This window comes from Camarhynchus parvulus, chromosome 5 (genome assembly GCF_901933205.1).
Source record: "Camarhynchus parvulus chromosome 5, STF_HiC, whole genome shotgun sequence".
NCBI classification, from domain to species: Eukaryota; Metazoa; Chordata; class Aves; order Passeriformes; family Thraupidae; genus Camarhynchus; species Camarhynchus parvulus.
In genome coordinates, this window is record NC_044575.1 from 56,154,701 (window position 1) to 56,172,319 (window position 17,619).

General features: G+C 40.7%; 1 protein-coding gene across 1 annotated transcript in view; it reads right to left on the reverse strand.

The window, feature by feature from the left end:
- Positions 1–17,619, reverse strand: part of MNAT1 (MNAT1 component of CDK activating kinase) — a 119,410-nt gene that overhangs the window by 59,775 nt on the left and 42,016 nt on the right. The window contains exons 4-6 of the mRNA XM_030948553.1: positions 14,952–15,055; positions 10,850–10,990; positions 5,083–5,208 (exon numbers count right to left, since the gene is read on the reverse strand). Coding sequence (XP_030804413.1) covers positions 5,083–5,208; positions 10,850–10,990; positions 14,952–15,055 — 371 coding nt within the window. The remainder of the gene's footprint in view (positions 1–5,082; positions 5,209–10,849; positions 10,991–14,951; positions 15,056–17,619) is intronic.

The window sequence follows — 17,619 nt, forward strand, 5'->3', positions numbered from 1 at the left end:
GTCCTAGACATCCTGTGTCTGACACAAAATCCATTCCTCTGAAATATTGGTTCTACAACTGCTCCCTCCTGCAACCTCTGGCTGCTCCGGGCTGCAGGCTGCTCTCCCCAGCATCCAGCTACTAATAACCTGAAACTGCACGAACTGGAATAAATCTGGGCAATATTCAGAGCCACAAAGTTATATTTAACACCGCTGCTGTGATTTGGACAGGGAAGCAGTAGCTGGAGCAGATATTTCACTCTTAATTCGCTGCCATTCAGGGGTGCTGTTGACAGGAGATGGAGCCCGGCTCAGCGGAAGAGCCACGGCTTAGGAATTCAGCAGGGCTGGATCCTATTCCTCCTTCCTCCACTGCTCTGCTGGCTAATCCTGGGTGAGAACATCCCCTCCGGGCATCGGCTTCCCCTCCCCTCCCTCCCTGACACATCTATTTCAACTGCAAATTCACTGGGCTAGGGACCATCTTGGTAATGGTAAAGCACTAATCGTTCTATTAATAAATATTCCCACTGCTATTAAGTAATAAAACAAAAATGATGGTAAGAATTGGAAGGTCAATGATGCATTACATTAATTCTGAGGTATTTGGGTATAAAATGCAAGAAGGCAAACTCTCCCAAGCAGGAGCAAACCAAGGGACACCTATGTTGTTTTCCAGCATTTTTGGGCAATCCAATTAGAGGTAATTGAGGTTTTAACTGCATGAGATTACTCCAAGAATACTATCACTAGAGGCTAAGTGTCCTGGGAAGCTGGGGGAGTCCAGGACAGTCCTTCCAGTTCTGTAATGTTTCTTTTCTTAAAAAAAAAGTAAAGAAATGTGCTGGAGATGGCATGAGCTGAGCCAGTCTAAGGCACTCAGATTTTCTACAAACATGGAAACAGCTGGGCCATGGACTCAAAGGTTCTGTGCTCTCAGTTCAACAAATTAAGGAAGACTTAAATACATCCACACTTCTATGCATTTTTAACCACAATGGTGAAGTAAAGCACAGATCTAGAAAAGCCTTCTACAGTTCTGTAAAGACTAGAGACATAACAACGAAACTAAATTCATGTAACACAATTAATTCCTGTTGCATTTGCAAACTGCCATTTGTCTGCAATACATACGAGCATCTCTTTTACACCTTAAAATGAGCTCCACATTAAAGCTACCCAACAACCAGAAATGGTCATTACATTCACCAAGAAACATAAGAACGGTTCTCTTGCCAGACCTTGTTTTGCACCTCCTGACAAGTCCTAGAAATGCTGGAAACCTCATTCATTTCAGACAAACTGTGCTCTTTTTGACAGCTGCTTAAGTCTGAAGTACCACAATTGGCAGGAAATCTCATTTCTAGCACTATTGCAGCAATTAAGATTGCTACAGTTTCTTTTGTAGCTTTACCCTGATTTGAGATTGGTTTTAAAAAGATTGTTTTAAAATATTTACATGTGCTGAAAGTATATTTCTTAATATGATGAACATGATAAAGAAAAAAACCTGGCAGCACTGTCTCCCCCTACTCAAAGAGGTAAATCAAACTGATTGATTTGGAATGTAAGCTTTGTGCACAGAGGATAGAACTTACTGGAAAAGGTAAAGAGCAGACTACAGAGCAAAAACTGCTTCCACTTGAAAGGAAGAAAAAAATAAAAGGAATTTCACAAAAGGAAAAGTGAAGGAGACCCTGTCCCCATGAGCTATTTGTCTGTCTCATGCTATAGGGGATGCTCTTGCTTAGCTTACAAGACATTCCCTCCTCCCCCTGCAAGCAGAGGAACTCACAGCACTAAAATGACACCTTAAAAAAGCCAACTTCCTTGAGCATTGCCCAGGAGACTAGAATGGACATGCTCCTAACTCAGACACCAAGAAACATGTCTGATTAGCAGCCGGGCAGAAGAATATCTCTGACTAAGGAAAAACACTCCTGTTCAAGCTGAAAAAAGCCCAGTGGATTGCCACAAGCGGCGTATTTTCATAGCCTTTGTGTAAACACCAGTTCTGGATCAGCCAGCAGCTCAGCTAGCTCTATCTGGCTTCCCTTCTTTTGAAACAAAATGAGAGGAAAACACCCATCAGAAAAGGTCAGTGGCCAAACTATTAGGAAAAAATAAAAGCCCAGGGGAAGGGCATACATAGTGATTCATTAAATGTGCACTGCTAAGCCTCCGACAGTGGGTACAATCCAGACTTCTCACACAAATGTCCTGAATTTGCAGAACTCTTGTGCCAGAGCATTAATTAGAATTGTATTTCTTCAGAAATTCTCAGTACTCCCCTCCAGCTCCCCCACCAACAGGAGTGGTGTGAACCCCATGGTTTAGAGGAGAACGAAGCCAAAGAAAAGTTCCACTCACTTCACGTGGACGTCTACGCAAAAGGAGTGCACTGAGCATCTCGGGCTCTTAGGAAAACACTCAGCCTGGCAAACAAGCATGTCCCAAGGTGGGAATTCACCTGACAGTCACTAGAACCCACCCTCATGGATCATGTGCAATGAGCAGAACTGCTTTTCACAAAACTAACTCTGTTCCAAGGCCAGCAAACTTGCATTTGATAAATACAGCAACTTTCCAAGGTGCACCCCAATCCTAATCTGACAACATCAAGAATTTGAGATTTCATTGCATTCCAGAGTCAATTTTAAGAGTGAGGCCAATTAACCAGCAGAACATTGTGTGAACTTTAGGCCTTATTCCCTCCTTCAGTTCCTATTTAGATGGTATTTGTTTAACTGAGGTTACTTGCTACATTTAATGCTGCACTGCTCAGACCTGGCATGTTCTGTGCTAAGGAGGTACTTGGTGTAAATTGAGTCATACCTGAACCATCTCCCCAACCAGAGGCAGAATGCAGCACACAGAGCAGATCTTTCTACCTTTGAATGGACTTTTGTGGCTCCTTTTCACGTTCTTTCTGATTTTTGCACTCAAAATGCAGCCAGCAGAACTCTGCAGTCCACAACTGTTCCCAATATTGCATTCAGGAGGAGAAGTCTTTCCTATTTATTGCTGGACTATTCACATACCCAAGGCCTCCCACACACACTGTGGCTGAGGGTCAAACGGGTTTACTTGCTTAGCTAAACTTCCAAATCCTCTTCCCAGTGCCTGACCAGGCTGGGGATTTATTTACTCTTCTATTTCTCATTTTGCATTCAGCCTCATTAAAACACATTTCATTCAAATGAGGCCAGTTTGTCAAAGTGACCCTATAAACTGCCAATTTGCACATATCCACAGAAATTCAACATCTGCTTCCAAGCACTGAGCTGCCTCCTAGCAGAACACCCACAGAAACATTCCCAGGCTAGACACTTTATTCATTTATTGTGCAGAGTATCAATATTGTTATTATTGTGTAATAGAATTTCTATTTTTTAAGTCATGTAATAAATAAATCAAGCACCTGTAAAGAAAATAAGGAAACATTCATCTTTCTAAGCAAAACCTGTAATTTTGTTGGTGTAAAATTTTGATGCAATCCATTTTCCATAAATAGTAGTCACCAACTTCAAATGCTTCTATCCTTAACTGTACTGTTTAAAAACATGAATAGAAATAAGTACAACTAAATTGTTCTTTTCCAATTTAGGAGTAAGATTAGTCAAGGTGAGGTAATTTTTGTTTCCTCAGATTGAACAAATTAAGTTATTTTTCTATTCACATTTTCTGAACACTGATGAATTAGCAATTAGCTATCTGGCATATCCCCTATTATTCCAAACATTAGGATTTAAATGTCCTGCTGCTGGAAGTCTCCTCATCCAAGTCTTTCATCATTCCTGGATGAAACTTACTTAGGGCTGCAGATCTCAAATGTCCACTAACACATACTGCATTTAATATTAATTTTTAAACAAATTAGAAAATACTCCAACTGTCCTCATGACATACATCAGCTGATCATCTTCCTTTGCCCACAGAAAAGACACAGCTTTAAGAAATTCTGACAATATTTTTTAACAGCAAGAAAAAGTACAGCTATTCAGACAGAGTATTTTTTAAACAGAACAGGCATTTTCTGTCCAATGGCTTTTCTACACAGACAGAAAATCTCTCACAAAGCATATCAATCTCCCCCAGACTTAGATTTTTAAAAGAAATAGGAAGAAGATCAATTTCCACCACAGGAAAACAAGAAAACAATCCACACAGCCTTACAAAAACTGATATTGCTTTTGGACAAATAGGCTGCAAATGCTTCCACACTGTGAACACTTTAACAGACAATGAACACAGCACAAATATTCATGACAAAAATAAATTGATTACTGATAGGAAATTAGCTTGATGCACAGATTTTTGCTTTGCCGACTTCTTGGTTTCTTGAGGAGAGTAGAGTGTTGGCTATTTTCAAGACATTCAGTTTACCATCATCTATTTTAAAATACAAAGTCTAGAAAAAGTAGATTTAAAAAAAAGTCTAAAAAGAGATTTAAAACAATACAAAGCAGAAAATCAGCAAGGTGCAGAAAACCAGCTGGTGCTCCCAACCCCAGCTTTACATTTACGTACTCAGGCTGGTGTGTGCTTGTGCCATGTCATGACACAGAACAGGAATGCTGAGACATCTTCAGCTGCCACCCTAACAGTGACACATTTGCAAAAATTGTTGCTTCCTAGAGCCAAATAACAATGAAAATAGAGTCCTTAACCTTGGCATCATTTTCTAGATTGTCAGTCTCATACTCACAGATTACTCCTGTGCTCAAAATAAATCTGAAGAAAGTGCAGATGATTATTGAACTTCAAAAATTTTAACTTCCATAATTGGTATAGAAACAAGAAAAATAATTCAAGGACACCACAATTTCAGAGGGAGAGAAGTATAGTTTGTTTTTTGACAACAACACAATGAAAATGTTCCATATATTTGTGATAACTCTGCTGGGTGGGTCATCACAATATCACAACTAACACAGTGATGAAATTCTTCAATTAATTCCTAATTACTTATTTAATTGGAAGCAAACAGTCTATTTCATGTAACATGCAACTCAGGTTTAAAAAACTACTGAATTTCATATGAGGAACTCCTTGATCTTCTGAAATGCATTTTAAAAAAACCAAACAAGTAAATCTTACCATTTTGATGCCTGTGGAAAACGTGACTGGTTTGACAGGTTTGGGTTTTTCCAGCTGCATTTCTAGCTGAGTAGATCTGTCCTTATGCTGAGCTAAGAGCAGAGAGGCAGGAAGATCAGAGCTCTCCTGTAAACATATGAGGAATAAATTTGAGTCCTAGACCAAAACAAATATTAATTAACACTGCACATTCTTCCAAACTGCAAGCTGTGACTGCAAGGCCATCACTAGGAGAACAGCAGAATGCCAAGTATCCTCTCCCTCAGCAACAGTTTACAGAAAAGGATCATTTTCAGTAATAAGAAAAAGCTGCAGCAACCCCATAAATCAGAGTAACCTGCAAACAACCATTTTTATAAAATCCACATTAAAGACAACATAACAGGCTCCTTATTCCAACTGGCCAATGCAACAATATTTATTAAAATAAAAAAAATTAGAACTTAATCAGAGAAGGAATAATACTGAGTAGTATAACTTGGATCAGATGTTTATCTAAGACAGATTCTTTCTCCCAATGAACTCAGACCAGTTTGAAATTGTTTCCCATTAGATTTCACCTGAGGCCGTTTGGAAATGATCCTTGCTCTGCTCTGCACAATGGCACTATTGTAAGTGCAACCAACAGCATATTTATTTTCTCCTTCAGCAACTTATTTTTAGGGAGGCCAGCCAATTTTTAAATACATATATATATATATATATATAAAAAGTAGTAAAATGAATAGTTAAGCAAATGAATTACTTAAACTGTCAGGACAGAATGATTATTAGCATACATATATAGAAGTGCATATTTGAGAGAGTCAGGAAATTATTGGCTAAGTAATTTTCTAAGAGACTAATGTGACTATCTACATGCACACAGAAATCCTTGAGAATTCCTGGCTAGAACTGCCATGAAGTTGAGAGCAGGGAAGAAGTTCAGACAGATTCTTCCTGGACTGCTCTAACACAGTATTTTATTCCTAAGGCCCTCACACATTCTGTTTCAAAGAGCCAAGCAAATATTGAACTATAAACCACATTTCTTATTCACAAAACCAAACAGATTTTATTAACAGGACTGTGATTTTTTAATTATTCAGTTCAAGGTAAGAAGTTGGATGTTTTGAGTGCCACAAGATGCCTTGTTGTTTTGATGGTACCTAGAGAAATCCTCTGAAGTGATCATGAAGAACAGTCATGTTGTACACTGACTTCTCACATCACTCTCCAGTCTTTTCCCCTCTCTACATTTTATTACACTCCCTTTGCCTTACCACTAGAATCCACTATAAAAGCAGAAAAATCTCACAAGACAAGATCTGGCCCAGAAGCACAAATACAACATCTAAGGCACAGCTTCCTACTTGCATTTCTGTGATCAGCTGGGAAGAGGGGAGGGAAGATGCTAAAAACCTAAATTGTAGAGGACATCTAATTTCTGGACAACTGGGAGAAAATCTGGACCACAAATGCACTAGAGTTTAGAGTCTGCTTCTTTCAAGTGTTGTACATCTCTAACCTGCATGCAGCAGCACGTGCTGTCAGCAGAGGTTAAGGATGTTGAACTCTTTCAATGACCAGATTTAACACGTTGGGGGAGAAGGGAAGAGTGGAAAGCATTCCCTTGTTCATTTTCTTGTTCATATTCCTTAAACACTCACTGCATTTCTAATAAAATGATTCAAGGAAGCCAATTTTTAACCAGCTTCTCAGGAGTTCACACAATGAGCAGTAACCAGATTACACAACTGTGGGAAACCCAGTATGCCAGCAAGGCACCACATCCTGATTGTTTGTCCTTTTGAATATGCCCAGAGCCCTTCTGTTAACTATTAACACACGTGGAAGTTCCAACCCCGTGTTTATCCATACCAGCAATTTTCTGTATGGGAAAACAAACTGTCTACACTATGAACAAAGCTGGTTCTACACAACAGTTCCTGGAAGATTTGTCTCAAAACCCTTGACATTCTGGTGAAAGTGTGGATTTGACCTCTTTAAAGCCTTTGCCTGGCTCCAAGCTATGCCACAGTCCAGGGAAAACCTGCTCCTCTCCCGTTGTGCTCATGCCTGGAAATTATGGGCTGTTGAACAAGAAAGTGCAAGTCCCATAAAACACAAGAGATCATCTTAGAATCCTCTGTATACATGTGAGAAAATTTGTACAGCACATAAAAAAGTGCCTTAATATTTTACTCAGCCTGGATTATCCAAGGTTAAAAAAAAATCCCCAAGCAAACAACAACCCAAAATTAAATACTCATACAGCTCTCCCAGTGATGCACAAAGTGCATTTGAGACTGCAAATCTAAATCACAACAGGGTATTGTGCTTTTAAAGTGAGAGGTTCTACTGTAAAAAAGGTGACCAACAATGCAGATAACACAGGAATTGCCTAATTAGGGAGGCAAAAAGGACCCAACTGCTCTGCCTGCAGAGCTTGGATCCCACCCCCCAATGCCTTGCTGAACTCTCCAGCACTTTCCACTGGCCTTTCCCACCCTGTTCCCAGCCAAGGATGGGTTCATGGAGCCTTGGCCCTTTCTGGATGAGCCCCTGCATTCCCCAGGCTGGCCACAAACCAGGCTGGGCCCACAGCACAACATTTAGAATACCAAACATTTTTCTGTGCCTCTGGAGTACCTAAATGATCAGCTCTTTGAAGATGGTAGAGCATTCTCAAACACTTTTGCACACAATTGAGACCTTTCCTCCATATGAAACCACCACAAGTAACACATCTAATGACCTGCACCACCAAGATGATGGGAGGGAAGGAGCACCTGTCCCATGAGGAAAGGATGAGGGCTTTGGGATTGCTCAGCCTGAAAAGAGAACACTTCGGAGTGACCTCATGGTGGCTTTCCAGTACCTGAAAGGAGCTGACAAAAGAGATGGAGAGAGACTCTTTACAACAGCCTGACAAGGGGAATGGCTCCAAACTGACAGAGGGCAGGGTTAGATTAGACATTGGAAGAAATTCTTTCTAGAGGGTGGTGAAGTCCTGCACAGGCTGCCCAGAGGAGCTGTGGATGCTCCAACACTGTGAATGTTCAAGGCCAGGTTGGATGGGGCTCTGAGCACTCTGCTCTAGTGGAGGTTTTCCCTCCCCATGGCAGGGGGTTGGAATTGGATGGTCTCCAAGGACCTTCCCAACCCTAACATTTCTATGATTCCATGAGATCTGCAGCTTTGTAAGACTTCAGCACCAAAGGTAAAATTCATTTCTTGACAATGAAAATTCCTGACATCTCTACTTGTACAACACAAAAAATGTGTCTTTAATTTTTTTCTTGCTGCCCAGTGGCAGGGCCAAACTTGAAAAAAAAAATTACCAAGATTCAGTAGGTGTGGTCTGTAGGCTGATCACACCAGGTAATCTGTCCAAAGGAGAAGATTCAAAACCAATGTCAGATTCTCACCTTCCTCTGCCCTCACAATCCTGCAGAGCCAGTGGTGTTACCACTGGTATCTCTGTAGCCAGAAATTAATCCTTTTTGGTTTAGCACAGAACCAGCAACCACAGATATAAGATTAAGTTAATTCTTTACACTGCTGCTGCTTATGCTTGGCTTTTGCTGCATTTCTCTATTAAGTTTTACTCATGATCAGTTTCATTTTCAGATTTCAGAGACCATAGGAAATGTTTATTTATTTAACAACCACTGGTTTTCCAGAGACTTTGTAAGTCATTACACAAACACCTCAGTGCTGGTTTTATAAACCTTAGTAAAATTACAAAACAAGTTTTGACTCAAATTTGAGTTGACACTGCCCCTTCAGAAACAGAGACACAACTTGAAACTGTGCAGTTTCCTCCCTCAGCCTTTAAAAATCACCTTTATATTGTTTTTAGAATATTAAGATATGTTTTAATAGCAATACATATGCAATCACAGTTAAAACTACTTATTTTAGTCATGTTTTAAGGGTTATTTATAGCTATTCTTTCTACAAGCCACCTGGTGAAGGTTTCCAGTAAAACCAAATGCTGTGTTTAAAAAAAAAATTAAACAACCACACATCAGTCACTGGTCTCTAGTCAGTTAGGAGTGTGTTTCAGAACAGGTTTTTAAAAAGTCAGAAACTCCAAATCCATATTCTGAGAGAGAAAATTCAAATTCATAGTGGAGTTTTTATTATTTTATCCACTACTCCTAATTGTGTGGGCTGTAAAAGCATTTACTTTTAAAGTGAAAATAGATTGCTGGATGTAAAGATACAGGCTTGAATTTATTTTTTTTTAAGAAGTTTTCTGCTCATCTCTGCTTTTGCCTACAAAAGGAAAACCAGTAACAGGTTGCCAGGAACCCTGGCTTGAAGCAAGGCATCTATCTCTTCAGAAGGCTCTGAAACTCCTAAATTTCACTTAGATCCTCTCTCCATGTCAGTGCCTTCTGCACTGGCTCAAAGAGAAACTCTACTTTTCCAGGAAAAGTAGAAAACCATCTCTATCACGAATAAGAACTAAGACTACAAGCAAGAATTAACACTGTATTAGTTTGAGATGCACTGATACAAGAGAAAAAATATGATTTGGATATGCCAAGCAGCTTTAAACCACACTGACACAGCTGAACACGTGCATGTATGCATACACACTTCTTTTTTCTGATTTCCCTCAAGGTTACACACAGGCTGTGTGTACACAGACTGTCCTCATGGGTGTTAAACCTGTGATTGTGTGTGTGGGCATGTCTGTACACACTCTTGTTTTGAAAAAACTGAGATGTGAACCTCAAGTAACACATCGAGTGAGTTTCTCTATGCCCACACATTATTGCATTTGAGATGGAGAATCAGTAAATTAATCAAGATTACCACCATTTCCAAAAGCAGAGTTTCTGAGTTTTCCTCTGTGTGTCTATACAAGCTTCATTCACTTCAGAAGGAGCAACTTGTACAGGAGAAGTTGCAGTGAGAGAACATGACACACTCAAGGCAGAAAACTTTTCATTGTAGTAATCTGTAGCTATGATATTTTCTGAAAAATCTTTTCTTTCAGATTTTTTTCTCTTGAGAAGCTGAGAAGCCTCAAGAACAAAATGTAAACAATGGTTATCTGCTGCTGTGGAATGCAAAAAGTAGATCTGTGATCAGTCTCATAGAGTTGTTTCTAATTAATGGCCAATCACAGTCAGCTGGCTCAGACTCTGTCCGAGACACAAGCCTTTGTTATCATTCTTGCTTTTCTATTCCTAGCTAGCCTTCTGATGAAATCCTTTCTTCTATTCTTTTAGTATAGTTTTAATAAATATCATAAAATAATAAATCAAGCCTTCTGAAACATGGAGTCAGATCCTCATCTCTTCCCTCATCCTCAGACCCCTGTGAACACCGTCAGAGTAGTTTTTGCATACAAAGGAACCACCAATCATTTAGGTGCTCTGACTGAGAAAGGGCTGAGCAATGCTTGGATAACTCATGAGGTTACTGTCCCCTGCTCTCCACCATCTCCACTGCACAGGTGGCTGAGCCAAGAAGCACCTCCTGAAGACCTTTATGCTTCCACACATCTCAGCCACTCCTCAGAACTGCTTAATAAGCCAACAGAGGTAGAGCTGAACTACAAATCCCAGCAGCAGCCTTCATCCAGCCCCTAGCTTACCAAAACCAGAGTGGTTTGCACCACTGAAATAAATAACAGGTGAGAGAATGGAAACAGGGAAAACAGGGAAGAGAAAACAGGGAAACGGGGACAGATCTGTTAACTCCATGCAGTGACAGAGATGGATGTCAATGCTACTGAGCTTTCAAAGCTTCTGCTTTTGTTACTCACCAGATCATCCAGGAGTGCCTGTTTATTCTTCCTTTTTATCATCTGCTGGAGCTGTTCCTCCTTCTGCATGAACAGGCGCCTCTGTTCGCTCTCCTGCCGCTCCACCTCCAGAGCCTCCTCCAGCTCCTCCTGCTCCCGCGTCTGAGAGGGAAATCAGAAATCAGCTCCCAGCAACCCCACAGCCCCCCAAGGACCCCAGCCAGGCCAGGCAAGGGGAAAGCAGCCAAATTCTACCCTTTAAAGCAGAATTTTAAGGTGATAATGGATGATTATTGTACCTCCTCATTGTCCAGTGTAAAGTTAAGATTTTTAACTTGCTGCTCGCTGGAGTCAGATCTGACCCCTTAAATGTTAGGGAAGGGGTTTTCCCTACACTTTCACTCTTAAGTGAGCCCCCCTCGGCTCCTACACATCCTATAACTCAATGATGTAAGTAGGATGAACAAAAACACAATTCCACAATACTATTCCTGATCATCCCACTCATCAGCTGCATCTTCTTTGCAAAGCACACTGTGCTTGTCAGTGGTGTAGAAGAAAAATGAGAAATTACAAATATGTGACTATTAATAGGGAAGCCTATGTCATTAAGCATTAACTGTGAAAATGTCACATTTTTAGAAAATAAGGAATTTTTCCTATAACCTGGATTGCAGACATGTGACATGAGATGAAAAGAAAGATTACTAGTACAAAATGACAAGTTCTTGTTACAGATCTATTTCTTGGCAAGGATTTTTTTAATGTGCAAACTATTAGGTAATCTGTATTTGAAAATCACAGTGAAAAAATAAAAAAACAGAAGAGGGCTTAGAGACAGAGGAAAATAAGAGGATTAAGCAATTTTATAAAGAAGGTGGATCAAAAGAATGTCAGTTTGGTTGCTAGAAGGTACAAGCAAAAACATACAGGAAACATTTTCCAAATCTTCTCCATTTAACATACTAAAGCAAAGGGAGATGCAGTAAAAATGGCAAGATAATTAAAATTTTATAAACTTAAATGGATGATTTATTGATGAAAGGAGTTTCAGCAAAACATCACAGGGGAAGACACTGATCTCTTCTCTGTGGTGCTCAGTGACAAGACCCAAAGGAATGGCCTGAAGTTGTGTCAGGGGAGGTTTAGGTTGGATATCAGGAAAAGGTTCTTCACCCAGAGGGTGGTTGGGCACTGAACAGGCTCCCCAGGGCAGTGGGCACAGCACCAAGCCTGGCAGAGCTCAAGGAGGGTTTGGACAATGCTCTCAGGCACAGGGAGGGACTCTTGGGGATGGTGCTGTGTAGGGCCAGGAGCTGCACACCCAATAATCCTTGTGGGTCCCTTCCAACTCAGCTTCTTCTATGATTCTGTGATCATTATTGAGGCCAAGGCCATAGTAAAGTTTGTTTTAATCATAAAGCACAGCTACCTAATAAAAGCCAGAATCTGCAAAAACAAAATCCCTTCACCAGACAGATTGAGCCAGTGGGTCCCAGTTACTCCTGGGAGATGTCACCACCTGCCACTGAGCCAACAGAAGCTGCTTCCATTTTGTAACTGGTGCAGTGACACTGGTAAAAAACTGCTCACCAACCAGCAACCACCTGGAACTGGGGTCTCTTTGCATTTAATGGAAGGAAAAAAAACAAACAAGAAAATCCCCAAACTTCTAACTTAGGTTACGTCTGAGAATTAAGGGATTTAGTTAGTTTGGTCAACAGAACAGAAGAGCTCAGGGTTTTTGAGACATTCCAAGGCTCTTCCACATTTATCTCTAAAGACTGCCTGGAATTTGCACTGAAACAGAAGAAAACTTGTAGGGAAGTGCTGACAGACCAAGTCTGAAGAAACAGCCCAGAAAAATTATAGTCTGAAATAAGTAAACTGATAAACAAACCTAAACCAGAGCAGACTACAGGAAAATGGAAGAATTATCACGTGTCAGATCAAATTCTTTAAACAGTAAAAGAGAAGAGACGTGTTCCATAGGCAGCAAGGGTTGTGTCCAGACTAAAGATAATCTAAATACAGTCCTAATACGTGAAGGGAAAGATGATGACAGTGAAGCCTGGAGTAAACTCAAGCCTACAAGTGAAGAAGTAAATAGAAAGTAAAATCATGTGTTGCCACATTCAGGAAAGGATAATCAGGAAAACACACACATTCACATCACAGAATTCAGACACAACTATTTCAAGACTGCACAAAGCAGCAAGTGAAATTAAACATCCAGTGATAAAGTAGGAAGCAACAAGTCACCCTGTGACTGGAGAACTGCAAATATTTAAGGGAGAAACTGGAAAAGCTGTAGTGCACACAGGGTACATGGTTTTAAAAATAAAAAGTGTATATAAGTATCTATACATTTAAAAAAAACAATTTATAACTACAAGAACACCAAGATCTTCAATTTTTTTTTCTAAACTACAAGAGAAGAACAGTCTTAGGATCAATGTATTTCCAGCAGAGATGGGAAAACGGAGTTCCTTTATGAGAGGCATTAAGATCTCTGCATTCAATTCTGGCCCATTCTGCCTGCCAAGCACAAATCACACTGGAACAGGCAAAGGGTAACAAAAACAACAAGAGGGACAGAAAACATCTATATCCCTCAGAAGCAATCTATTACAGTGGGCAGAAAAAATTAAGTCAAGAAAGCAGGGACAATGGCCATAAGAAGTTTAAGCAAGAAAGCAGGACACCTTTTACCACACATGGAGTAAAGATATTTCAAAACTTTCTAGAAGGAGCTGGAGAGGAAAAGCAACCCTTCAGCTGTTAGGAGAGAGGGAAATTTATGGACAAGATCATGCAGTTTTTGTAATAACCACCATGTAGAGTCTATTATTATGTTTCAATTGTTGAAAAAGAAATTATGAACGTTTCAAATGTTAAAAAAGAAAAAAAAAAAGGAGAAATGTTTCCAGCTCTTCAGTGAGTCTGGATTCCCACAGGCTTGCCCAGCTTCCAGCAGCCAGCAGGACTGTGGAGCACAGCAAACAGAAGTGCTGGGGGCTTGAGAGGGGTACAGGGCATTACAGAGCTGCCTGACAGCATCAGCCAGCCCCAGGCCAGGCTGTCAGAGCCACTTCCTCGAAGGGAAGGTGGGCTGAGGCAGAGCTGCTCTCACTGTGACCCCAGAGGCTGCAGCTCCACTGGAAAATAAGACACAGCCAAAGCTTTGGCAGGTCTCCTCAAGCTCTGAAGCAGAGGATATTGCACAGTGTCAGAGACAGGATAACAGATCAGAGATGGACCCCTAGGGAAATTTCCTTGCCTTTAAAAGGAAGAGGTTCAAACAAACATTTTTCAGATTCCAATCTCCTCCTGTGAAATCCTAGAGCTAAAGAAATCACCCAGAGTTTTGCCACAGACTTCAGGGGAGTGAGGATTTCACCCCTACTGATTTGAAAGCAAGTCCTTAGTGCAACTGGATTACAAACACAAACCTCTGTTATGTCACACTCTGGGCAGACATTTTCCTTCAAGAACTGATAACAATGTGTATTTTTATGCTGAAAAAATATTTAACAGATTAAACCTTTCTTACAGGAATAAATGCATGCAAGTTTATTTTTAAAGAACAAAATGATATGTGAGCCATAATTTAATGAATGAATCTTCAAAGAGCCCTGTGTTTTGCATAGATTATATATACAATATCCCTGATGTTACTGTTATCAGCTCTTGAACAGAAGTTTTAATGTTTGTTTCAACATCTTTTATTTCAAATTTTGCATAAACCAGGCCTGTGTTTTGCCTCAGTTTTACAACTCTCTCCTGGGAGCTTCATAATGTCTGAGTCTGGATTTCTTTTTTCCTTCAGATGAGAAAGGAACGATTGTCCTGGTGTAGGAATGAACTTCATCTCTCCTGGCCATTGTCCAACGACACTGCCAGCACACATGTCCTGGTGATGTATCACACACAGGCTCTGCTGCCTGCCCCTCTCCTCCAGCCCTTCCCAAAATAAAGCATAACTACATTTCAACCTCAATATTTAAATACAAAGAACCCTGTACAGTGCTTCCAGCTTTGATTTGTTTTCAGAAAGTACTCCACAAATCCTTTAATTCTTTAACAAATGAATAAAAATTGTAGGGGAGAGAAGTTAACTAACCAGTTTTAACTTATTCTTCTGAATGACTTCTTTGTTATCCTTTTGATACAGCTCCATTTTCTTTTTGGTGTTCTCCAAGTCCACATTGTTGGTCAAGTTAAATACTGCATAAATATTATAAAGACAGAAAGCAAAAGTATTAGGTCAGCATGCATGACTATGACAAAGAAACACTATTCTTATGCTCTCTATCCCTTCTAGCCAAATATAAACATTGCAGTAACAGAACATATTTAAACATGCCATATAAAGACAGAGACAATCTGCTAAGTCACTGCACTTCAACAAAAGCCAGCAGAGTTTCTGTAGGTTTACGCATCTGTAGGAGATTAAAATTTGAATCTTGCATCCCATTTTGTGACACTGTAATGATACACATGAATAATCATCATACTATTCATAAAACACTGACCTTTCCAAGTAGCAGTTATAGCTAAGAACATGGGGATTCCTGTAAAATTAAATTAGACCAAACACAGGCATATGAAGGCAAGGCTGGAAATTAAGTCATTCCATTTCCCAGGGAATATCTAATGCACAAGGACTACACTGACTGAATTCTCAGGTACACAAAAAAAAATTACACTGTCTGATAACTTAAAAGGCACCAAAGTACAATTACCTTTATTATGAGGAATCTGCAGATGCTTGCAGATTAATAGGTCAGCTGACATTCTTTTGATGTCTCTCAGTGGTGACAGACTATATCTCATGTAATTATGAGCAAGCAGGGTTGGCCAGCAAGCTCCATAGTTTAGCACAACATTCCCAATTATCTACACATGGTATCTCAAGAAATTGAACAGTTTCTATAATCAACAGCTTGAAAGATGTAGATGGTTTGGATGATTTGTAATTTGATACAATGCCTGAGCCCTTCACCTCTAGGGTCACTGGTTCACTTGTGGGCCAGGTGAATTCCAGCTGAAGGCCGTTATCACTGGGAAGTCTCTTGGTGATCCCCATCCTGAGTGGATGCTGGGCTCATGCCCATGGCCTTAGAGCTACTGAACAGAGCCAGCACAGAGCACTCCAAGCCTCCAAGAGCTCTGTCACGTGCCTACAAGAGCAGCAGAGAAATTTCTGCTGCCATTGATAAATCCTCCACAGGAAACAACCGTGCAGTGACCGTGCTGTGTCACACCTCAGAGGGAAGGAGGGTCCTGTGCAAACACCAGCGTGGCACTTGGGAGCTTTTGGTCCAGTTCTCTCTTCCCAGGTTTTTAGGCAACCAGGGCCAAGCTAAGCCTGGGCACAGGCACCACTGCCAAGTCATTTGTACCAGTGAGGCTGCTAGAGGGAACAGAAGGAAGCAGCATGAAGTGTGTTGTTACTCAGCAGGGTAACACACATCCCAGTTTGGAGAACATCATTTCCCTTCTTCCATCCTCCCCACAGGTGACATGGCAGAAAAGAGCACTTAGGAGGGTTTTCTAGGCAAACCAAACCCAAAGTAGCTCAGGCTGGCAAACCAGGTGAGAGCAGTGAAGGAAACATCAAGAAATCAATGCCAGGAGCAAATGGAGATGAGAAGAAACAGGAAGGTCCTAAATGGTAGAGCTGTGGATGCATTCTACAAGCCCAGCTGTGGCTGCCAAGGGAGGCATTCCTGCTCCCTAAGCACAGGCCTCACTCTTTCCCCTGCTCTGATTCCAGAATTCCCTCAGATACTCTGCAGTGCCAACACCTAACCCTCCAGTAACCTGAACTGGCTCAACACAGGGGCTGAGAGCCAGAGAGGGTACCAGGGAAGTAATAAAAGGGTACAGATGGGAACAGGAATACTCTTATCCAGGAGTACCAAACTATTACATCATATTACTCTTATTAAAAATACTCAATTCCTCAAATTGCAACAAAAAAGGGCTCAGCAAGATACAGTTCAATAACCTCCTAACCTTAAAAATAAAAATAAAAAAACCTGTATTTATTTTTCCCATTTTCTGAATAATAAGCAGTATCAAGAGGAATGACATTTCAATTCAGTCTGGCTCCTGAACCAGCTGAACTCCTCCAGCCCCACCCCAGCATCCTCAGTTCAGAGGGAAGATCTAAGATGGCTGAGCTTGTGCTTTAAAAATTTCAGAATCAACACCTGAGCTGAATTTTCAAACTTTGCTACTGGGCCTCTGAACTGGAGGTCTCCCACTGGCAAGAACCAGAAAAAGGGGAATAAAGGTTCCCTTCTCCTACACACCACCTGCTGTATCTCCATGCTATAGCTTCAGGCAGCACTCCTCCCTGAGGTCTTTATCTCTGGGCACTGCCATAACCCAAACAAGCCATTCAAAGTTCAGCTCCTTGGTTTTTGGAAGCAAGCCACCCATCCCAAATGTTTTGGGGTTTTTTTTACTCTCCAAAAGGTATAATATTTTCCTATTTCATATTGCAACAAACACTTCTTGGTTGTAGCAACCTCTCCTTAGCAAAACATTATTTTACTCTAAATCTTTATTATTTTAATGGTGATCTGACATCCAAATTTCCAGCCTACAGTTGCCCACTGACAAGAAGTTTTAATATTTGAGTATTAGGGCAGAGAAGAAGTATCATGTGAAAATGCTGGCCCACAATCAGCCCAGGGTTCTGCAGTGACAGCAGCTGCATGGGAATGTCAGCACTTCCTACAACCTCAATCCACACAGCAGCTCTCTAAACTCTCCAGTGA